Below are 25,311 nucleotides of genomic sequence, written 5' to 3'. Positions count from 1 at the left end.
GCAATTACATACGGATAACCGTTGACATTGAAAGAAAGATTATAATAGTTACTACCATTTATTTAACATACTTACATTTGAATATGCTATGAAATGATAGTTCCTCAGAACGAATTTACTTCTTGTGAAGGGAAAGATCTTATATAAATTATTTCCACAGAAGGAAGGAGACTGTTAATAAGGATCAATTTTGTCCAGAAATAAAATGAAAATAGTTTAGACTGTAAAGGAGTTGATAAAAAGAGAAGAGTCGGTGCTTAAAATTTAGTGTTAATAAATTTCTTCAGAAAATTAAGAGTAATCAGTAGAGAAAGTTGCTCTTTTGTATATAGAATTATAGTTTTCATTGATGTGCATGCTTAACTTTTGATAAATATTCATTTTTATTTATTTCTGATGATTTAAACTGAAACAATTTGGAATGAAAAAGATTGCTTTTGGAGAGCTCATAGAGAGTTTTTGCAAATAGTTTTTGTTATTATAGAACTACAGTGTCACCTCCTGTGTCTCAGGGAAACTGAGACCTGGATATTGAAATGATTTACTCAGAATAATGTTTTAGAGTCAGGAGTCAGCTTTCTGTCTTGGTTCACTGCCTTTTTCTTTTGTATTCTGTATTATACACCCTTCAGTTGTGAAGGCCATATAATCCTTGCTGGCCAGTTTCCCCCCTCCCCCCATCCCCAAAGTATTAGGGAAGATATTAGGACAACTATGCTGGTAGACAGGATGGGAAGTATGGTGGGTAGGTTTTGGTTTCGAGTCTTCTCGTATTTGTTGCATGGTTGTCTGCTGTTTGCATACGTACTGCTCATTTTGTCTGTGATGTGAGACAAAAGTTTTGAGTATCCTAAGCCTAAATCGTGATACTGGACAATTTCCTTATCTGTAAAATTGAATTATATCTTTATGCTATTAAAATTGGGGACAGTTGCCACTTAATATTTTAAAAATGAAACCATGTCAGCTTTTAAGTGTAAGCTGGATTAAACAGAAAAAAAAGGTGAAAAAGAGGAATGCTTAGTGACCTAGGGTCCCTAATATGCCTTTTGTGTTTTACCACCATTTGTTTTCCATGATTTTCCTACATTATGATTTCACCTTTTGACATACTTGTTACTTTTACTCATTTCTGTTTTCTTTACATAGTCGTACTCCTGGAAGTCGTCAAGCCTCTCCAACTGAAGTAGTTGAGCGCCTGGGCCCCGGTACTAATCCCCCAGAAGGATTGGGGCCTCTTCCTAATCCTACAACTAATAAACCACTTGTTGAAGAATTTTCAAATCCTGAAACTCAGAATCTGGATGCCATGGAACAAGTTGGCCTGGATTCCTTACAGTTTGACTATCCTGGTAATCAGGTACCAATGGACTCTTCAGGAGCTACTGTAGGCCTTTTTGACTACAATTCCCAGCAGCAGGTAAAGAATACTCCTCCTTTAGCGATGTTCCTCTTAGCTAGTAGTAGTATAGCCTGAAGTGCTGTGAGATGTTGACATAAATAATGGGGTATTTTTTGTAAACACTTTAATGTTTTATTGAATAAAATGTCCTTATAGTTGAGGAAGTGATTAAAATATGTATTTGTAATATTCCATTCTTAGCTTTCTAAACAAAAATGAAATGCTATGAGACTAATCTCTGTATTCAATATTTTTCTTAATAGCTCTTTCAGAGGACTAATGCACTAACAGTTCAGCAGTTAACTGCAGCTCAGCAGCAGCAGTATGCATTAGCCACAGCCCAGCAGCCACATATAGGTGAGTCTTTGTAAGTTACCATTTTAATTACAGTGTTAGAAAATATTGTGTTAAAGTGTTTAGATCTTATTTAATGGTGTTATTTCATTACTTTCTGAACCATCCCATTGAGATAAACAGTAGTAGATTACATGGCAAGAGTAAATATTAGGAAAGAACAGTTTGGCTTTTACTTGTATTCTTGGTGAAATAAAAATCTGTAACTTGATGAAAGCTGTCAGCACATAAGTTTTTTTTCTTAATGTGAAATGGAGAGCCTTAAAGACTTGGAAACTCAAGCATCGTTTTAGGTGTTCATATCAATTCAGAGTGTTTGTTTTTAAAATTGGTTGGGAGGAAGAATCCCAAGAAAATTTCTTTAAATTTTTTTCTTCCTTACCTCATTAAGCTATTTAGTCTTTGAGCTTTATAGTAAAAACTATGTGAAATACTATGATTACATATGTCTTACTGGTAGAAGTTCAGGCATTAGTACCTATTTTTCTGTTGAGGTTGTTGGGTTTCTTTTTTTTTTTAAACTTACTTTGAAATAATTACTGATTCACATGAGGTTGCAAGGAGAGTACACAGATTCCCTACCTCGTTTTCCCTAAATGACTACATGTTAACATAATTATAGTACCACAGCTGTTGGTAAATGTGTGTGTATAGATGTGTGTCATTTCATCATGTGTATAGATTCGTGGGAACCATTCTTACACCTAATTTTGGCTGACCTTGATTTATTTCCACTCTCGGAACATCAGGATGTTTGGGGACCGGGGATGAGATATACTAAGTTAGTTCTATTCCCTTAACTTTGTATTGTTTTGGGTCAATCCAAGAAGTCTTTCCAAAATTTTATTTTCGGTTTTAATCAAAGGTGACCACATATTTCTAGATGACTTCTAATAGCAGCATGCACTCTGGACCTGTTTTTTTATACTTTTCCCCAGTCTTCTTAATCGCTGTATACAGTGCTTCTTCACTCATTGTTAGAAACATTGATTCCTGTCTACTCGTGGGCCATTACAACACCTTTTATTTCTTGACACTTCATTGTATGATTTATATATGGTAGGCTGGGATACCCATTATTGCTTTTCCTTGTGGTAGTTTAAATTTTCAGCTCTTGCCTTTTCTTTCCTATGAGCTTTACAATCCTCTTATTTACTTCCATATGTATGTATGCTCAGTGTCCGACTCTTTGCAACCCCATGGACTGTAACCCACCAGGCTCTTCTGTCCATGGAATTCTCAAGGCAAGAATACTGGAGTGGGTTGCCATTTCCTCCTCCAGGGTATCATCCCTACCCAGGGATCAAACCCATGTCTCCTACATTGGCAGGTGGATTTTTTACCACTGAGCCATCTGGGAAGCCCCTGTTTACTTTCAGATCAGGTTAAAATCTTAAATTAACTTAAGAAAATTAACATCTTTATGACATTAGGTATTCTTCCAGAACCTAGTGTGTCTTTAATTTTGTTGAAGTTTGCTTTTGTGGTGTTTATGAGTGCTGTAAAGTTTTTCTCATATAAATTTGCGTATTTTTCAGTAGGTTTGTTCTTTGGTATTTATCTTTTACTATCATTGTAAATGACTTCCTATCTTTGTATCTTTAAACTGGTATCTGTGAAAGCTCTTGATTAGTGTTTATTAAATTTTATTAATGCTGTTTTCTAATAATTGAATCATTCCTGTGCTCTTAGAATTTAAAAGAATTGTATATAATATTGAGCTCTTTTAATTTGCTAATGTTTTATTTAGGATTTTTATCAACATATAAATGAATTTAGCCTGTGTGTGTATATGCATTTTTTTGTTAGATTTCGGTATCAATATACTTGCTTCCTAAAAATAATTTTAAAATGTTTCTTTTTTTAATGCCTTGGAGTATTTTCAGTTATATTTGACCTTATAAAAGATTTGGCATAAGTTACAACTTCTTTTTGAAACCAGGGAAACTATGCAAATCTGAAAACTTGAATGGAAATTTCTAAGAAAGCGTAACTTACCAAAATGGATCCCATCTTTGTTCCATTGTTAAATAGAGAAGAGTTCATCATTAGTCCTTTTATCCAGGTTTGCTGAGTCATCTCTTAGCTGGCTGATAGTTCATTTAGATTCAGTTCAGTTCAGCCACTCAGTCTTGTCCAACTCTTTGCAACCCCATGGACTGCAGCACGCCAGACCTCCCTGTCCATCACCAACTCCCAGAGTTTACTCAGACTCATGTCCATTGAGTGATGCCATCCAACCTTCTCCTCCTCTGTCATCCCTTTCTCCTCCTGCTTTCAGTCTTTCCCAGCATCAGTGTCTTTTCCAATGAGTCAGTTCTTCGCATCAGGTGGCCAAAGTATTGGAACTTCAGCTTCAACATCAATCCTTCCAATGAGTATTCAATCCTTTAGGATTGACTGGTTTGATCTCCCTGCAGTCCATGGGACTCTCATGAGTCTTCTCCAACTCCACAGTTCAAAAGCATCAATTCTTCTACACTCAGCTTTCTTTATAGTCCATTCTGTCGTTTTTGAGATTGCATCCAAGTACTGCATTTTGGACTCTTCTGTTGTTGACTATGATGACTACTCCATTTCTTCCAAGGGATTCTTGCCCACAGTAGTAGATATAATGGTCATCTGAGTTAAATTCACCCATTCCAGTCCATTTTAGTTCGCTGATTACTAAATTGTCTATGTTCACTCTTGCCATCTCCTGTTTGACCACTTCCAATTTACCTTGATTTATGGACCTATCATTCCAGGTTCCTCTGCAGTATTGCTCTTTATAGCATTGGACTTTACTTCCATCACCAGTCATATCCACAACTAGGTATTGTTTTTGCTTTGGCTTCGTCTCTTCATTCTTTCTGGAGTTATTTCTCCACTGAGCTCTAGTAGCATATTGGGCACCTACCGACCTGGGGAGTTCATCTGTCAGTGTCCTCATTTTGCCTTTTCATACTGTTCATGGGGTTCTCAAGGCAGGAATACTGAAGTGGTTTGCCATTCCCTTCTCCAGTGGACCACGTTTTGTCAGAACTCTCTACCATGATATTGTACCAGTAGAAATATGTGCTTCATAGAATTTAAAATTCTATAGTAGCCACATTTTAAAAAGTAAAAAGAAGTATGTGAAATTAGTTTGAATAATATTTTATCCTTTTATATTGAAAATATCTCAAATGTAATCAATATAAAACTTAGTAATAAGTTCTTTTTTTAATATAGTCTTTGAAATTGGGTGTGCATATTCCCACTTGCTGCAGCAAATCTCAGTTTAGACTAGTTTCATTGTAAATGTTCAGTAGCTATGTATGGTAGTAACTACCATAGCAGACAGTGCATGTTCTAGAATGGAGGTTGACAGACTTTTTTCTCTAAAGTCCCAGATAGCAAATATTTTAAATTTTGCATGCCATATGTTTCCCGTCACAACTGCTCAACCCTCCTCTTATAGAACAAAGCAGCCATAGACAGTACATAAATGAGTACAACTGTGTTTTCTTCAACTTTACTGTGGGCACTGTTACTTGAATTTTGTATAATTTTCATTTGTTACAAATTTTCAACCATTTAAAAATGTTTAAATCATTCTTAGCTAATTTATACAAAAATAGGTAGTAGGCTAAAACTTGGCCTATGGACTGGACCAAAAAGAGGTGATAGATATAGTATATTTTATGTTTTAAAATGTACATCCACACTCCAAAGAGGGAGAGAAAGAGAAAAGAAAAAGATGGGGTTGTTTTGATGGTTGGGGAGTTTCTGTAGGGTAGGAAATTGAGATGTGATCCGTAGGAGTAAACTGGGAATAAACTATGAGGCCTGAAGAGGGCTGCAGGAGGGATAAATAAAATGGCCTGCTCATCCCAGGACTGGGGTTGAGAGGATTAGATTCCCAAACCACTAATAAAATACTTGATTTGGAGACTTCACCCTACAGTATTTGTCAATTGGAATGAATAAATGTAAGAGAATCTCTCATATAAGATAGTATCTAAAACAAATTATAATGCAAACAACAAAGAGTAGTCATATAATAGAGTTTATACCCATGATGTAGAAATAAGAGAAATTTAAAGTTGTGAAAAGAATTTTTAAATGTTTATTTAGAATATTAAGAGATAAAGGATATAAGTCATCAAAGATCAGAGGTCTTAAAACATCAAAATGATGTGAAAACAAACCATTTCAGAACCTTGTAAATAAAAACACATGAGATAGACAGCATAATTAACTAGCTATCACCTAGGAGGAAATAGACCAGTAGATAAAACTTAGGAAATCTCTCAGAACACTGAGAAGTTACACATAGTCATCAGGATGTGGGCTGAGGAAGGAGTAACTAAACTAGTGCATGGCTTTTTCTGAAGCCTTGACTAAATGGGGACACATGCCCTTTGGGGGAAACTCAATACCTTAAAGATGTCAGTTCTCCTTAAATTGTGAATTTAATATTGATTGGAATCCCAACAGGACCTTTCTTTTTAACACTAAAGTGAGAGATGAACTTAGCCATATTTCAAAGTAATTATTATCTTCAGTGGTTAAAACATTGTGGCACTGGCTTAGAAATATATAACTAGATCAGTAAACAAGAATACTCTTAAGTGAGGGTGTATGTGTGTGTTAGGGGTATGGTGGTAGTGTGACTTTTAACCTTAACATTGCAAATTATTTTTATAAAAGAGTATTTTTGGAGAATGACTTGGAGATAATTGGGTCATATTCTGATGGATAAGAATTTAATGAAAAAATAAAAGTATAAAAGATTTGATATAGTTTGTCTCTTTGATAGCCAAAGAACCACAGATTAAAACCAACAAATTTTAATACTTTATTTTGCTTCTCACATTGTCAACTTTTAAAAAATTCGATAATACCCTATTTCATCTGAGTGTCAGTGGTATTCTCATATACTCATGGTAGTAGTATAAATTGGTAAAACTTTCCTAGAGGGTAATCTGAACAGGTGGATGGAGATTAAATGTATCTGTTTGTCCATTTAAGTGAATTTTCATAAGGATACGATGATAATGTACTATACTTGAATAATAACAGCATTATTAATAGCAAAAAGTGAATCATCTATATATTTGTAGTGAAAGTGAAGTTGCTCAGTCGTGTCCGACTTTTTGCAACCCTGTGGACTGGGGCCCACCAGGCTCCTCCGTCCATGGGATTCTCCAGGCAAGAATACTGGAGTGGGTTGCCATTTCCTTCTCCAGGGGATCTTCCCGACCCAGGGATCGAACTCAGTTCTCCTTCATTGCAGGCAGACACTTTAACCTCTGAGCCACCAGGGAAGCCCTGTAGTAGACTAGTTAAATCATTTTCCTTTTATGTAGTGGGATCCAGAACTCTGTAGCTATAAATATTACTAGGAAATTCCCCAGCAGTCTAGTGGTTAGGATGCATGCTTTCACTGCCAAGGGCCAGAGTTCAATCCCTGGTTGTGGGAAACGAAGATCGTGCAAGTCAGGTGGCATGCATCACCCCCCTACACACACCACCAAAAAAATAATAAATAGGTATCCCTTGACATGGAAAGGGAGAAAAGCATATTAAAGTACCATTTTACCCTATAATATAAAACGTATCAGAGTGTTTGTATGTATATATTCATTTAAAAATTTAGGACATGTATTTATACATATGCATATATAAACATAGATTCAAACACATGTATGTATATACATGCAAACATATGCATTTATGTATACACACACATAATAGGCTTCCCTATGGCTCAGCAATAAAGAACCTGCCTGCAGTACAGGAGATGCAGGTTCAATCCCTAGGTGGGTAAAGATCCCCTGGAGAAGGAAATGGCAACCCACTGCAGTATTCTTGCCTGGAAAATCCATGGACAGAGGTGCTTGGCGGACTACAGTCATGGGGTCGCAGAAGAGTCAAACATGACTTAGTGACTAAACAACAGGAACACACACAAGCATATGGCTGGAGATCTCATATGTTGTAAGTATTTCTAAGTGAATCATGTGAGCTTAAAATAAGTTTTCCCTTTTTTGGCAGAAGTTTCAATATATATACATTGTGCTAAGTTGCTTTCAGCTGTGTCTGACTCTTTGTGACCTGATGGACCATACGTCACCAGACTCCTCTGTCCATGGGATTCTCCAGGAAAGAATGCTGGAGTGGGTCGCCATTCCCTCCTCCAGGGGATCTTTCCAACCCGATCAAACCCACATCTACTGTTCCTGCATTGGCAGGCGGGTTCTATACCACTGGTGCCACCTGGGAAGCCCTAATATATCCATTAGGTCAAAGTAATTCCTTCTTTTTCAAATATTTGAAACCTTCCTGCTTTTTGTCAGCTTTGTTGTATAAATATGGAGAGGCCTATATTAAAATCATTTCTGAAGTCAAAAAAGAAAATTGAGAAGGCTATAAACTAATGGTCATTCAGTAAAGGTTACATGAGGACTTTGGCTTTCCACTTTATATACTTAAATATTAATAGTATTTTGAGTTTTTAAAAGCAGTCTTTTTAAATCATAAAAATATAGATTATAAAGTTAGGTCCTGACTTTTTAATTAGTAGTTATGGGAATAGACATGTATATCAAAACATCTTTATTCTTGTTGTGATCATTGAAAAGGCAAGAGAGTTCCAGAAAACATCTATTTCTGCTTTATTGACTATGCCAAAGCCAAAGCCTTTGAATGTGTGGATCACAATAAACTGTGGAAAATTCTGAAAGAGATGGGAATACCAGACCACCTGACCTGCCTCTTGAGAAACCTGTATGCAGGTCAGGAAGCAACAGTTAGAACTGGACGTGGAACAACAGACTGGTTCCAAATAGGAAAAGGAGTACTTCAAGGCTGTATATTGTCACCCTGCTTATTTAACTTTTATGGAGAATACATCATGAGGAACACTGGGCTGGAGGAAGCACAAGCTGGAATCAAGATTGCCCGGAGAAGTATCAATAACCTCAGATATGCAGATGACACCACCCTTACGGCAGAAAGTGAAGAAAAACTAAAGGGCCTCTTGATGAAAGTGAAAGAGTGAAAAAGTTGGCTTAAAGTTCAGCATTCAGAAAACTAAGATAATGGCATCTGGTCCCATCACTTCATGGCAAATAAATGGGGAAACAGTGGCTGACTTTATTTTTCTGGGCTCCAAAATCACTGCAGATGCTGATTGCAGCCATGAAATTAAAAGACGCTTACTCCTTGGAAGGAAAGTTATGACCAACCTAGACAGCATATTAAAAAGCAGAGACATCACTTTGTCAGCAAAGGTCCATCTAGTCAAGGCAATGGTTTTTCCCGTGGTCATGTATGGATGTGAGAGTTGGACTGTGAAGAAAGCTGATCGCCGAAGAATTGATGCTTTTGAACTGTGGTGCTGGAGAAGACTCTTGAGAGTCCCTTGGACTGCAAGGAGATCCAACCAGTCCATTCTAGAGGAAATCAATCCTGGGTGTTCATTGGAAGGACTTATGCTAAAGCTGAAACTGCAATACTTTGGCCACCTCATGCGACGAGTTGACTCATTTGAAAAGACCCTGATGCTGGGAAAGATTGAGGGCAGGAGGAGAAGGGGACTACAGAGGATGAGATGGTTGGATGACATCACCAACACAATGGATGTGGTTTTGGGTGGACTCCAGGAGTTGGTGATGGACAGGGAGGCCTGGCATGCTGCAGTTCATGGGGTTGCAAAGAGTCGGACACGACTGAGCGACTAAACTGAACTGAGCTGAATGACAGTAGAGGCACTCGAGGGAAATCTCAAAAGCCTTTGATCTAGGGCATAACTAAGAATGCAACTTTGAGCAAATGATCTTTTAAATAGTGCAAGTATTTGATTGAACCCTCTGCTTTATTCAAATGGCCATGTGTTACCTGGGCATGAAATCAGTATTGTAGGTTGTGGCTATTGTTTCTTAAAATTGGCAATTTAGAGTGCATTGAAATTTCATAAGGGTAAACATTTTTTTGAGATTTTTGTTCGTGGCATTTGCGTGTGTGGATGCTGGGTCCATGTGAAATAATATTTTACATTGTGCATCACAGTCCAGAAACATGAAAACCACTATAATATAGTAAACATAAAAGTTATTTTATGTCTACTTGTTTTTTATGCCTATATCCACCCCCCCCATCTTTTCAACTTGAACCTTTTTGAGCTCCTTTAAACATGTTCTCTTTAGCTATTTCCTAGCTTGTACTTTTCACATTTACTTTCCAGAAGAGGATATTCTAGCATAAATCTTCCTTAGCCTCCTTTACCAAATCTATATTGGCATATATTAGACTCAGAAGTGGGTTTATTCTGTTGCTTAAAACTCAGTTTTACTTTCAGAGTAAAGTCCCAATTGCTTAACATGACCCAGGAAACTCTTCATGAGTCTCATTCTGATTATGGCTCCAGTTTTATCTTACCACAACTCCATACCATCCTACCAAAAGCTCCTTTGATATCCTGGCTCTTTGTACTCAGAGCACTTACACTGTATTCTACATGTTTCTCTGACTGGATTGTGATTTGTGAGGCACGTCATATCTGTCCTCCTCAGTGTTGAATCCCTAGCTCATATTGACTTAATAAAGACCGAATGAAAAACCATGTTGAACAATAGTGGTTCTGACTCTAAACATGCATTGTGTGCCTGTTCTGTGCTAGTGCTGTACGACGGTTTATGTTTAATTTGAACAGAAACTACTGGTTATGTACCTGTTTCATACATGGAGAACCCCAGAGCCAGGTTGCGTTACATGCTCAAGGTCACTTAGGTAATAAGAGTTAGAACCATCATATACTCTCTCCTCCCCAACCCCAATTTCAGAATAGAAATTTTTTTTTCCTAATGAAGAAAATCATGCATATGTTTTTATTATTTCTCTCTCTTTCAAATACAGCTGGTGTATTTTCAGCAGGCCTTGCTCCAGCTGCATTTGTGCCAAATCCATATATTATTAGTGCTGCTCCTCCAGGGACTGATCCATATACTGCAGCAGGATTGGCTGCAGCAGCTACATTAGCAGGTAACTTACTGTTAATACTTGTTGCTTGTTCTGGATTTAGTTTTAATTTGGGGGTAAGCTTTACTTTTGTCTGTTGGGGCAATTTGAAGTTCCTAGGCTAGGGAAAACTGAAACATATATCTAGAGTGAAATGAAATTTCCAGAGTTAGTTTATTTTTCAACTGTAACGCCGCAGGAGAAAACCTAAGTCTCATAAATTTTTTCCTCCTATGCATAGTTGGTTTACATTTTAGTTTTATAGTTTCAAAAATCTTACTTTCAGTTCAGTTCAGTTGCTCAGTTGTGTCCGACTCTTTCAAATCTTTATTCTTGTAACTGATCCCATTTACCCACAGAGACAATGCAAATAAAGTTACTTCTCGGAAAATAAGCTGGACACTCACAGGAGTCTCTGTCGCAACTACCCCCAGGTCAGGAATAGTAAATACCCAGGTCAGGAATACGACAAGGGAAAGAGGTGTTCAGTCTTGCGTGAATGAGGATCTAAAAAGTAAACTTTAATTAGCTATATCAGAATAAACAGGCAAGCTGAGGGATGAAAAGATGGGATTGAGTTGGAAAGAATATATTAGTAAATGTCAAAGCCTGATAACTACCACTCAAAATGTGGACTAAAAAGCAAAAGTACACAGTGTCACGTGTCAATTATATTGCACCAAAGCTGGAAAAAAAAATTTTTTTTAAACCAAATTGTATTTCCTGTTTAAGTAAGGAAGATTTGTGTACTGGTTTGGCACAATATTATTGAGCAAAGTGATTTGTTGTTTAGGGTTTGGAGGGAGAAGTTGTTTTACATTGAGTCAGTTATAGAGACAGGAATGAATTAGTCTTAAGCGTAATTTATGTTGGTTACCAAGACATGAGCAGGTAGATATCAACCATGGAAGTGTGTTTCCTTGGTTGAGGCTGCTGATTGACTAACTTTTCATAACTTGAAGCTGTCAGTGATAAATTCACTGAATTACCACTGGTCAATTAATGTTAAATCCGCTTCTGGTAGTTATTTATTATCATGCCTGCAGAACAGGTATTTTTTTCTTAGGCATTTGTGGGTTTCTTAGGTATCTGTGGACTTTTACACAAGAATTTTAAGATGTGGGGGAAAATGTTAATTTCAAATTCCTGCTGGATTCCTTAGTTAGCCCACTGAAACTAACCTGTCACAATGAGTACTTTTGGTGTAGATCTGCCTGTGATTCCATAAAGGATGTGAGCTTTCGTGGTACCATTTAACTGGATGTTAATATGTAAAGTGCTGGTATATCTTAAATACAGAGAATCATTAATCTGTGAATCTATGGAACCTGAAAGAATCAACTTTAAGTGATCATTAGTTTCAAGATAAGGATTCTTGGCATTCTGGACTTACTTAGACTTTCTGAGATCACCACTGTTTGGTAGAAATAGAATGTGAGCCAGATAATGTAACTTAGATTTTTTTTTCCTAGTAACCATATTATAAAAGTAAAAAACATGAACTTAATTTCAGTGATCTGTTTAACTATTGATTATTGATAGTTTTTATTGATAAGTACTTTTTTATTGATTGATAGGTACTTTTTTTTTAATGCTAAGTCTTCAAAATCCCCATAGTAAGTATGTATTACATACTTGGAACACATCTCAGTTCAGGCTATTCAACTTTCAAGTGTTTAGCCACAGGTGACTTCTGGCTACTTTTGGACATAGAAATATTAGCTGGATGTCTGATTCTTTTGTTTTGTTGTGACAGTGTAGTCTTTCTTCATAAATCCTTTTCTTATGTTTTAAGAGTCTTTAATGTAGATTTTGCTTAAACTGTGTTTAGATTTTCTTTTTTTAAGCTTTTCATGTTAGTGGTTCAGTTAACACTGGGCTTTATTTTCTTCTAAAAGTGAAACCAGGAGTTTGACTTTCTAAAATACACGTTAGATACACTAATAGGTAATGCTTCCCTCATAGCTCAGTTGGTAAAGAATCTGCCTCCAGTGCAGGAGACCCAGATTCAGTTCCTGGATTGGGAAGATCCCCTGGAGAAGGAAATGGTAATCCACTCCAGTACTCTTGCCTGGAGAATCCTATGGACAGAGAAGCCTGGCAGGCTACAGTCCGTGGAGTCGCAAGAGTCGGACACGACTTAGCGACTACACCACCACCACCACCACCAGATACGCTAAAATCATATCAGTGGAATTTAAGACATATTTGTTCTATCAGCCAGGAAACATGACGTGTTAATTATTAATTTAATGGTAGGTCTTATTTGTGTGATACTTTTTGGCCACCTCATGCGACGAGTTGACTCACTGGAAAAGACTGATGCTGGGAAGGATTGGGGGCGGGAGGAGAAGGGAACGACAGAGGATGAGATGGCTGGATGGCATCATCGACTCGATGGCCATGAGTTTGAGTGAACTCTGGGCGTTGGTGATGGACTGGGAGGCCTGGCGTGCTGTGATTCATGGGGTCGCAAAGAGTCGGACACGACTGAGCGACTGAACTGAACATACTGACCAGAAATTAAGTTTTATCTTGGATAAAATAGATAGTGCAAGAATTTACTCTCTTTTTCATGGGTTGCTTTCTTATGTCTGTGTCCCTTTATGATTATATGATATCGTTCGTTCTTAACTCACTGGTTCCAGTTTCCTAATCACATAAGCACTGACATTTCATTTGTTTTTATGTGATTTTCAGTTGCTTTGTGAGAATTGTAACGAATTTTGTTTCAGATATGAAAATATTTTAAAATTCTGTTTACAAATAAAATATACTTTTAGCAAGCTTAGTACCAAAATGTTCCCTAGTTTCATGTTATAGTTTACAAATTAAGAGCCAAAATGTTTTCAGTTAAAAAGTATTCCTTTTTAAAAAGAGTAATGAATTGAATATAGGAAATCTTTATGTTGTCTAATGCTTCTATTTGCCAGTGTCAAGTGCATAAACTAGCATACAGTAGCTGTTGAAAAGGTGAAAAGTTGAAAAGTGTCCTGTCAGTTCATTTGTCCCTCTTGAGTTTAGTTTCATATCTTTTCATTAATACCACCTCTGAATACTTTGTTTTTTTTAATAATCCATGCCTCAGTAGACTTTGTCTCTAGTAGAATTGGGAAAGGGGAAAGCGATTCCATGTGGATATAGGATTGTAAGGACATCTACTCTTAAGTCTTATTCACTATTCCTTTTTTATGATCTAATGGTAACTGATCAACCTTATTCTATAAAATGTAGTGACTTTTTTAAAATTTTTTTGGGGGGGTGGGATGTGGGGTTTAGGTCCGGCAGTGGTTCCACCTCAGTATTATGGTGTTCCGTGGGGGGTGTATCCAGCCAATTTATTTCAGCAACAAGCTGCAGCTGCGGCAAACAACACAGCAAATCAACAAGCAGCATCACAAGCTCAGCCTGGACAGCAACAGGTATAGGCTTGCCTTCATTAAATAATACCTAAAGAGTCTTTGAAGTTGTATGAGCACCTTGCATTCAAGATCTGTGTTTTTTCTTTGTTTATTTTTCCCAGTGTTTATTTTTAGCACAGTACCTATCATATAGTTGATACACAAGTATTATGGGTTTTTTCCCCTCTAGTTGTAATTATATGAATTTGAATATTTAGTTGTATTCCACTTCTACATTTCCGTTTTTGAAACTGTCTTGAAATCTCTTTAACAGTTTTTAATTTTTTCTTCACTTCTTAAAATATACTCACAATATTTCTATTAAAATGATTGTCAGTTCATTTTCTTCTTGGTATTTAAATTACTATTTTAAATATTAATATATTTCTGACCAGAAAAAGGAGGTTACTGGGTACTTTGTTTTTAAGCAAGGAAAGATGAAATATTTTCAGTAAAGGTTAGATTTAATTTCTTAAAACAGAAAATGTTTATCTTGAAGATTTTTTTCCTGGTTTCTGCTTTCCTGAAGCTATTTTTGTAAATAAATGTCAAAGAAAAATTTTGATAAAAGTGCCAGAATTCTGGTTGTCAAATTTATCATACTTATTCCAAAGAAGCAACTTAATGACAAGTACAGTGTTTGTTACTTGGCAGTTGAATTTTCTTTTTAAACTATGTTGATGTTCTGTTAAAGCTGTCCTTTGACTCAGTCCTTGTAGAGTATACCATAGCACCATTTTATACTCTTAAAGTCTGTTTTCTTTGGCTAAATTAAAAAAAAATCACATTGCCTAAATAGTACCCATACTTGTGGCATGATGCTTGCTTACATGGTTGTACTTGAGATGAATCCCCCCTTGTCCTGAACTGTTGAAGTATTTGCCTTTGTGAAATTAATGCGTATCATGGTTGTGTATTATCACTGCAAGAAGAGCTGTGTATTATGAAGTAGTAAAGTTTGACCATTCTTAAGAGTTTTCACATTTTTTGATGAAATCTTTGTTCCTTTTTTCACGCTAAGATTTTACAGTAAAAAGCAGCTTTTTGCTCACTTTATTAAAGCTTCTAAATCCTAAAAACCTGGTTAAATTAGAAGTTTTCACTCTGCATCACAATCTTGTAAGAGACTAATTGAATCATCATATTTATAGTTTTCAGTCTTAGAAAATTACAAAATTTAAACTTTTTTCTTCAGCTAAAATTTTGCCCCTCCCCCCAAATCTCTCTCTCATTTTAATGCTACTTTGGTAAGTTAGAAAGCACAAATACTAGAAATAATTTTTTGTGAAGACCTTCTAAAATCTTCATGTTGCTTAATAGATTATGTTCTTGGATTACATAATTTGTACTTTTTAATGGTAAACTGACATTTCTTTGAATGTAAATTTCTTCAAAGAATACCCAAAGGCTATCTGCAATATAAAGTTGTCCAGGATAAATTAATTTGTTATTTTCTAATATCATTTCTAAGGAAATCATTTGTCCTTTGTAGGTTCTCCGTGCTGGGGCAGGTCAGCGCCCTCTTACTCCCAATCAGGGCCAGCAAGGGCAGCAAGCTGAATCACTTGCAGCAGCAAATCCAACTTTGGCTTTTGGTCAGGGTCTTGCTACCGGCATGCCAGGTATATAGTTGGTTAATTGTGGAAACTTGGATAGATTTAAAAGGTTTAAAGTAGATTGTCACACCAAGGAGTGAGAAAAATCAACACGCCTTAAAATCCTGCACTGCAATAAATTATTTAGAACTCAGGTGCCAATAGGTGAAATCAATATCTTTTGTGAGACTTAATGACAGGGAGGACAAATGTGCATTAGAATTCTCAAAAACATTTTTTATTAGTCTGTTTATAGTGTGAATCATAGCATCTTTCTAATGGAGCGGAGCCCAGAATTCTTAATGCAGTGCTTTAAGAAATCATTTGTTAGCATGTAAGACAAAACCTATTTGCCATTCCTGCCTTACGAGGTTACTCATTTAATTAGTTAATGTTGAGAAATGTACAGCTAACATTTTCCACTTAGGACTTAGTTCATCTTATTGAGTACATTTATAGTATTTTAATCTGTTGGTATTTAAAACCTAATGGCATCAGTATTTAGTAAAGTTTCTGCCCGTTGCTGCAGTACAACTTTTAGAAAAGACCAGCAAAATACATTTTTTGTAAAGTTAATTTGTGTATAAATTACTACTTTAGTAGTAGTGAAAGATGGAAGGTCTTTTTCTTAAGCTAATAAAGTGGCACTTGTTATGTTTTTAAAGTGAAATTTAAAGGTTACATTTGAATGTCTGTAGATAACGCATCACCTCTTGTTCTATTCCTTCATTATCTCCACACTCCTAAAGACCCACTTTTAAGCATGCACATGATTGAGGGTTTTTTAACATGCTGCTAAGTATTTCTTTATATGGTTTTGAGGGATTCTACCCTTTAACTATGTAGAGTGCAGCTGACCCTTGAACAGCCACTGGTTTAAACTGTGTGGGTCCACTTGTACTTGAATCTTTTTCAATAAAGATGTACTATAGCACTACATAGTCTGTGGTTGATTCAGTCCTGCAGGTGCAGAATAGTGGGTGGGTAGGGTTGACTGTAAAGTTACATGCAGATCTTTAGTTGCACAGAGGGTCAGTGCCCCTAATACCTGTGCTGTTCAAGAGTCAACTGTACTTATTAATGAAATACATGTTCCAGTTTCATTTAATTGTGCTGTAGATAAATTTTCTCTTCAGATCATGTAGGAGATGTGTTTAATGCATTGGAGAAGGTCCTGACTTACATGATTGAGGCTTTTTTTAACATGCTGCTAAGTATTTCTTTATATTGTTTTGAGGGATTCTGTATCAATTACATTCATTATGTTCTCTGAAATTCTAAGGTCAGAATTTATCGTCTTGTTTAGTCTACTGAATGCAAAAGGATGTTAATACTGTCTCTGAAGTACAGATGATAGTAGAACTGGGCTGTTCTCGTTATTTTCCGTTTTTACCCCAGCTATATCCTTGCTTCATGGAAGCGACTGACCCAGAGCTGCTATAGATTAGAGACCTAGCAAAAGCAGCCCTTTGTGAAATGGACTGTGAAGCTGAAATTATAGGCACATGGAGGGATGGAACAAAGCTAAAAAGAACTGAACTGGGAGTTTATGAAAGCCCCTGCTAAGACTATTCTGGGTCCCTCTTGTTTCTTAGCCATAAATAGGAAAGGGAGAAGAGTCACAGAATACCATAGTCCTGCCTTACTAGATTCTAAGTAGGACTGTGATTTAAGAGAATGCTTCTGGCTTGTGTATATTTGCTACTCCCTTTTACTGTTGCTTATTTTTTTTAGACTTTTGATGCTGGTCCTATTATTTACTTCCTATAAATGCCTTTGCTCCTGTTCCTCATGTTCAGCTCATGTTCTTGTTGACTTAAAAACATCAAGGTATTTTGCTATTAATTTTATTAACTTTGATCTTCTCAAGATTTATTTTTATGTTCACTTCCGTTTTATAACAAAGCAGTTTTTTGCTTTTTTGTTTGGTTTTGTTCACCAGTGAACTCTATGTTGGTAATCCTAACAGAAAACCACATTTTTACAGTATATTTGTCTGTAAAGAATTGACTGTCTTTGGAGTGATGAGAAGTTTAAAAGCAGGTAAAACTTTTAGGAGGAAATCAGGTTATTTTACCTAATCTTCTGAGCCACGGCATTTAGTTCCTTTATGACTATAAATGTAAAAATCCCTCTCATAAAAAGGGCTTTACTAGAATTAATATTGGTGTTCCCAAGTGACATGTTGATTGTTTATATCATTCTCTCACTATGAAACTTTTTTCTGTCTTCTGTACTTCATTCTGCCCAGGACTATGATGAAATAATTCTCCTTTATTCAAATAGTTACGTAGTTATAAAATTTTATGTGCTAATAGAGGAGCTTGCTTAAGAAAATTGGTGTTTGTTTCTTCAAATCGCATAGAGTTCTTAGCTTTTCCACATTCTGTGTTTCACTTCTCATCCATTAAATCCCTGTTCCTTGTACTATGTTGATTATAGACTTTCAGTCCTTCTGCATGAATATATATGCCATCCATTGTTTCTTCGTCTTATATTTTCAGTCTTTCTCCCTCTGCCACCTCCTTTTCTATAACCACTATGATACTAGTCTGTCTCCTCATCCTAAAATCTTTCTCTCTTGTGTTCGTCTTACTCTATTGATCCCTTTCAGAATTTATATTCTATCTCATACTGCTTTTTTAAGCCCTGCCTCCATGATTCTTTTTCAGTAGTTCTGCCTGGCGTGCTGTGATTCATGGGGTCGCGGAGAGTCAGACACGACTGAGCGACTGAACTGAACTGAATGTAACTCAGTGCCAGAGTATGACTTCCTTTCCATCCTTATTTTTCTTCATTCTTCAATTCTTTGTTGTATGTCTAACTTTCTGAAACTCCTCTCCCCGACATTTGTGTGATATTTCACTCTCCTGGGTTTCCCATGTTTCTCATGCTTTTTGTCAGTCTCCCTTTCTTCAGTATATCAGTTAAATGTAAATGACAGTCTAGTTTAGTGACTAGATGGTTTTGGAGTCAGATCTGTCATATTACTCTGCCACTTGATTGTGTGACCTTGACCAATTTGCTTTCCTCTTTGAACCTCAGTTTCCGTATTGGAAAAATAGAGATGCTTTATATACCTTCTGTGGGAGAATCTTAACTGGTTTCACTTTTCACCTATTATTCCTGTGCCAGTACACCAAGTGAGTTTACATCTGCACCTTGGATTCTTTTCTGAACATGTAACACATTACTACCTTTGTACAAAATATTACCATGTATATGTTCCTGCTATTCTTTAAACTGAAAATGTCCCAAAATGAGCTCACTTCTCCAGATTTGTTTATCTATTTACCCTATTTCACTATTAACTTCCTTCTCTACTTGAGCTAGAAATTTTTTACTTCATCCTCAGAGTCATCTTTAAGTCTTAATTTCTTCTATGCCCACTGTCAATGACTTGCCAATTCTTAGTTATTCTATCTCATGTTCACTTCTTTTCATCTCTGCTATTCTTGTTCAGCCTCTCCTATGTCCTCCCGCTAACTCTGTAAGCCTCTAGTCTCTTCAGTTTATTTCATCTTTTTATTCTTTCGGTTACCTTTCAAAATTCTAGGTTAGTTTATACCATTCTGGTTGCTAACATTTCCATTAACCTAGCTCCAAACTACTTTTTAAACTCATCAACAGTCTCCTGGTTCTATACTTTAACATACTAGACCGCAGACTGTTCCACAAACATCCTTTTATGCTTTTAGCCCTAGCCAACATTTTCCTTTAGAATACCTTTTTATACATTTTAAGCAAAATTGGGATATAAAGTTTTGCATTTTCCTTTCTAAAGCCTTGCTTTATACTTGTGATTAACTTTCCTTTTCGTCTTTTAATAAGATCCTTTTCATGAAGCCTTTCTGAATCTTTCCCAGTGCTTGTTCATGAATAATTATTCCTTCTGGGACTTCCCTAGTGGTCCAGTGATTGAAGACTCAGTGTTACCAATGCAGGGGGCGTGGGTTCAACCCCTGGTTGGGTAACTAAAATCTGCCTGCCATTTGGCATGGCCAAAAAAAAAAGGAACAAAATAATAATCATTTCTGCTTTTGTCATTCTTGTGGCACATAATTTGCTCCTTTCTTTAGTACTTCTGTCTGCCTTGTGTTTCATTTAGCTATTTGTGACTTGTTAATTATTTTAGCACGTTTGGAGGTGGAAAGTGTCTTAAAATTAAAGTGAAAGAGCTACAGATTTCTTCCGAAGGGAAGTTATTTGATCAGTGTCAGGTCTGCAAATAAGTGGCATTTTAGGATTGAGAATATAGTACGTTGCCTTCTCTATGAATTGTGCAATTCTTGAGTGTGGGGAGTGTGTCTTTTTTAATCTCTTGTGTTTTATCAAGCTCTTTAAGTAACAAAGATATAATAGAAATTAGAAACTTTTGAACTGATTATGAAAATGCTGCATATTTAAACTTGTTTCAGTTCAGTTCAACAAAACAGAAGAGGAGTACATTGGCTTTTTCTTTTTAATTGATGTACAGTTGGTTTACAGTGTTGTTAGTTTCAGATATACAGCAGAGTGATTCAGTTATATGTGTATATTCCTTTTCAGATTCTTAAAGGCTATTACAAAGTACTGAGTATAGTTTTCTGTGCAACACAGTCGGTCCTTGTTAGTTATCTTTTTGGTATGTGGTGTATATGTTAATCTGAAACTTCTCTGTTCCATCCTTTCCCTTTTGCAACTGTAAGTTTGTTCTCTGTGTCTGTGGATCTGTTTTTGTTTTGTACATAAATTCACTTGTCAGTTCAGTCGGTCAGTTCAGTCACTCAGTCGTGTCCAACTCTTTGCGACCCCATGAATCACAGGATGCCAGGCCTCCCTGTCCATCACCAACTCCCAGAGTTCACTCAAACTCATGTCCATTGAGTCGGTGATACCATCCAGCCATCTCATTCTCTGTCGTCACCTTCTCCTCCTGCCCCCAATCCCTCCCAGTGTCAGAGTCTTTTCCAGTGAGTCAACCCTTCGCATGAGATGGCCAAAGTATTGGAGTTTCAGCTTTAACATCAGTCCTTCCAATGAACACCCAGCACTGATCTCCTTTAGAATGGACTGGTTGGATCTCCTTGCAGTCCAAGGGACTCTCAAGAGTCTTCTCCAACACCACAGTTCAAAAGCATCCATTCTTCAGTGATCAGCTTTCTTCACAGTCCAACTCTCACATCCATACATGACCACGGGAAAAACTGTAGCCTTGACTAGACAGACCTTTGTTGGCAAAGTAATGTCTCTGCTTTGTAATATGCTATCTAGGTTGGTCATAACTTTCCTTCCAAGGAGTAAACGTCTTTTAATTTCATGGCTGCAATCAGCATCCGCAGTGATTTTGGAGCCCAAAAAAATAGTCTGACACTGTTTCCACTGTTTCTCCATCTATTTGCCATGAAGTGATGGGACCAGAGGCCATGATCTTAGTTTTCTGAATGTTGAGCTTCAAGCCAACTTTTTCACTCTCCTCTTTCACTTTCATCATAGGCTTTTTAGTTCCTCTTCACTTTCTGCCGTAAGGGTGGTGTCATCTGCATACCTGAGCTTATTGATATTTTTCCCGGCAATCTTGATTCCAGCTTGTGCTTCTTCCAGCCCAGTGTTCCTCATGATGTACTCTGCATATAAGTTAAATAAGCAGGGTGACAATATACAGCCTTGACATACTCCTTTTCCTATTTGGAACCAGTCTGTTGTTCCATGTCCAGTTCTAACTGTTGCTTCCTGACCTGAATACTGTGGCTCAGATCATGAACTGCTTATTGCCAAATTCAGTAGGGAAAACCACTAGACCATTCAGATATGACCTAAATCAAATCCCTTATGATTATACAATGGAAGTGAGAAATTGATTTAAGGGACTAGATCTGATAGGTAAGAGTGCCTGATGAACTATGGACAGAAGCTCGTGACACTGTACAGGAGACAGGGATCAAGACCATCCCCATGGAAAAGCAATGCAAAAAAGCAAAATGGCTGTCTGGGGAGGCCTTACAAATAGCTGTGAAAAGAAGAGAAGCGAAAAGCAAAGGAGAAAAGGAAAGATATAAGCATCTGAATTCAGAGTTCCAAAGAATAGCAAGGAGAGATAAGAAAGCCTTCCTCAGCGATCAGTGCAAAGAAATAGAGGAAAACAACAGAATGGAAAAGACTAGAGATCTCTTCAAGAAAACTAGAGATACCAAGGGAACATTTCATGCAAAGATGGGCTCAATAAAGGACAGAAATGGTATGAACCTAACAGAAGCAGAAGATATTCAGAAGAGGTGGCAAGAATACACAGAAAAACTGTACAAAAAAGATCTTAACAACCAAGATAGTCATGATAACGTGATCACTGACCTAAAGCCAGACATCTTGGAATGTGAAGTCAAATGGGCCTTAGAAAGCATCACTACTAACAAAGCTAGTGGAGGTGATGGAATTCCAGTTGAGCTATTTCAAATCCTGGAAGATGATGCTGTGAAAGTGCTGCACTCAATATGCCAGCACATTTGGAAAACTCAGCGGTGGCCACAGGACTGGAAAAGGTCAGTCTTCATTCCAATCCCAAAGAAAGGTGATGCCAAATAATGCTCAAACTACCGCACAATTGTACTCATCTCACACGCTAGTAAAGTCATGCTCAAAATTCTCCAAGCCAGGCTTCAGCAATACGTGTACCGTGAACTTCCAGATGTTCAAGCTGGTTTTAGAAAAGGAAGAGGAACCAGAGATCAAATTGCCAACATCCACTGGATCATGGAGAAAGCACAAGAGTTCCAGAAAAAGATCTATTTCTGCTTTATTGACTATGCCAAAACCTTTAACTGTGTGGATCACAATAAACTGGAAAATTCTGAAAGAGATAGGCATACCAGACCACCTGACCTGCCTCTTGAGAAATTCATTTATGTGGTGTTTTTTTTTTTTTTCCTTAACGATTCCTTGTCTTTCTCTATCTGGCTTACTTCACTTACTATGATAATTTCTAGGTCCATCCATGTTTCTGGAAATAGCTGTAGTATATAGGCTTGAATACATACATTAGAAAATAAGTTTCTATCTGGGAACCATAAAATGAAGAAATTAAATTCTAAGAATTAGGAAGTGAAATAATAAAGATCAAAACTGATGTAGATGAAATAGATGACACACATACAATTTAAAAGGTCAAGTTATCCCAAAAGTTGCTTCTTTTAAAAGACTAATAAAGTTGATAAACCTCTTGCTGCTGCTGCTAAGTCACTTCAGTCGTGTCCACCAGGCTCCCCCGTCCCTGGGATTCTCCAGGCAAGAACACTGGAGTGGGTTGCCATTTCCTTCTCCAGTGTGTGAAAGTGAAAAGTGAAAGTGAAGTCGCTCAGTCGCATCCGACCCCTATCGACCCCATGGACTTCAGCCCACCAGGCTCCTCCAACCATGGGATTTTCTAGGCAAGAGTACTGGAGTGGCTTGCCGTTGCCTTCTCCACGATAAACCTCTTAGAGGTTCATCAAAAAAAAAAAAAAGATAGAGAAGACATAAATAACCAATATTGGAAAAATTGAATAATCATAACAGGATATTAGGAATCAATCTCATGTTAGGAAATTGGAAATTGTAAACAGAACTATCAAACAGTTTCAATGATACATAGAAAATCTAAAGCTCATTACTCTTAAGTCAATTGAGTAATCAAGAAGTCTTACAAGAAAATTCCAGGCTAACACAACTTTTTTGCTGAATGATACTAGGCATTCAAGGAAGAATTAGTTTAAATTTTTAAAACTGTAGAGAATAGAAAAAGACTGGTCTCCCCATGCCATTTTATGGTGCTAGCTTAATCTTGATATTAAAAAAAACTATCAAACGTGCAGAAAAGAAAAATTGTAGGCTGATCAGACTTATGAACATGGATTTAGAAATCCTGAAATACTAGCAAACCAGATCTAGCAGTATAAAGCAGGATGATACACTATGAACAAGTTGGATTTTATCCCAAGAATGCAAGATGAGCATTAGTAACTCACACAGTATAATTTTCCACATTAAAAGATTAAGAGATACAAATCTTAAGAATTTCTCAAAAGATGCAGGAACATTATAATAAATTTATATGTTGACTTACAGATATGAATCAGAAGATTTAATTTGCTGGGAAGTCAAAGAGAATTAAACAAACTATCCCACTCCAAAGGATGACAGACTTCCTATTTATACTCAGTATTTGAAAGTTTTCCATCTAGGATTGGGAAAAAGACAAGGAGTTCTGCTAACGATACTTCTCTTAAATGTTGTATTAAAGATCCTAGCCAGTGCTATATAACTTGAGAGAAATTTGAATAAAATGAAAAAGCTGTGTAAAGAAATAATTGTCATTTGGAGAAAATATGATTATAGTAACTAAATCTGCAGATAAAATAGTAGAATTAATGTGTTTTTGCTAAGGTTGTCAGATATAAAAATCAAGCATAAAATCTTTATTGTAAGCCAACAGCATTTTTTTTTTTTTTTTTTGGGTCAGGTTAGTTCCCCACCAGGGATTGAAACAGGCCCACAGCAATGAAAATACAAGTCCTAAACAGTGGACAGCCAGGGAACTCCCAACACTATAATGTTTTGAAATGTAAAATTTGAAGATTATTTACAGTAGTAAGTACCTAGGAATAAGTCTTAAAAAGTGTACAGTTTCTTTGGGAAAACAGCTTTGTTTAGACATTTAAGTTCATTTGAGTTCAGTCGCCCAGTTGTGTCTGACTCTCTGCGACCCCATGAACTGCAGCACGCTGGGCTCCCCTGTCCATCACCAACTCCTGGAACTTCCATTGGTTGGTGATGCCTTCCAGCCATCTATCCTCATCCTCTTTTGTCAGTCCTTTGCATCAGGTAGCCAAAGTACTGGAGTTTCAACTTCAGCATCAGTCCTTCCAATGAATATTCAGTACTGATTTCCTTTAGGATGGACTGGTTGGATCTCCTTGCTGTCCAAGGGACTCTTAAGAGTCTTCTCCAATACCACTGTTCCAAAGCATCAATTCTTTGGCACTCAACTTTGTTTATAGTCCAACTCTCATATCTATACATGACTACTGGAAAAGCCATAGCTTTGACTAGATGGACCTTTGTTGGCAAAGTAATATCTCTGCCTTTTAATATGCTGTCTAGGTTGGTCATAACTTGCCTTACAAGGAGCAAACGTCTTTTAATTGCATGGCTGCAGTCACCATCTGCAGTGACTTGGAGTCCAAAACAATAGTTGTCACTATTTCCATTGTTTCCCCATCTATTTGCCATGAAATAATGGGACTGGATGCCATGATCTTAGTTTTCTGAATGTTGAGTTTTAAGCCAACTTTTTCACTCTCCTCTTTCACTTTCATCAGGAGTCTCTTTAGTTCTTCACTTTCTGCCGTAAGGGTAGTGTCATCTGTGTATCTGAGGTTATTGATATTTCTCCCGGCAGTCTCGATTCCAGCTTGTGCTTCATCCAGCCCAGCGTTTCTCATGATGTACTCTGCTTATAAGTTAAATAAGCAGGGTGGCAGTATACAGCCTTAACATACTCTTTTTCCCAGTTTGGAACCAGTCCGTTGTTCCATGTCCACTTCAAACTGTTGTTTCTTGA

General features: G+C 36.9%; 1 protein-coding gene across 8 annotated transcripts in view; it reads left to right on the top strand.

Moving 5' to 3' along the window:
• The window catches only part of PUM2 (pumilio RNA binding family member 2), a 103,002-nt gene that overhangs the window by 39,111 nt on the left and 38,580 nt on the right, over positions 1-25,311 (top strand). For 7 of the 8 annotated variants that reach the window (XM_055400873.2, XM_055400874.2, XM_055400879.2 and 4 more), the window contains 5 exons: positions 1,150-1,420; positions 1,666-1,759; positions 10,640-10,765; positions 14,021-14,163; positions 15,635-15,764. In XM_055400873.2, the coding sequence (XP_055256848.1) occupies positions 1,150-1,420; positions 1,666-1,759; positions 10,640-10,765; positions 14,021-14,163; positions 15,635-15,764 (764 nt within the window). The remainder of the gene's footprint in view (positions 1-1,149; positions 1,421-1,665; positions 1,760-10,639; positions 10,766-14,020; positions 14,164-15,634; positions 15,765-25,311) is intronic. The other variant, XM_055400880.2, reaches the window with a different exon arrangement.

The sequence above is a fragment of the Moschus berezovskii genome, chromosome 11 (assembly GCF_049115385.1).
Source record: "Moschus berezovskii isolate FMDL1 chromosome 11, NW_MosBer_1.0, whole genome shotgun sequence".
NCBI lineage: Eukaryota > Metazoa > Chordata > Mammalia > Artiodactyla > Moschidae > Moschus > Moschus berezovskii.
The sequence above is the reverse complement of the archived record's forward strand: the minus strand, read 5'-3'. Positions and strand labels throughout refer to the sequence as shown.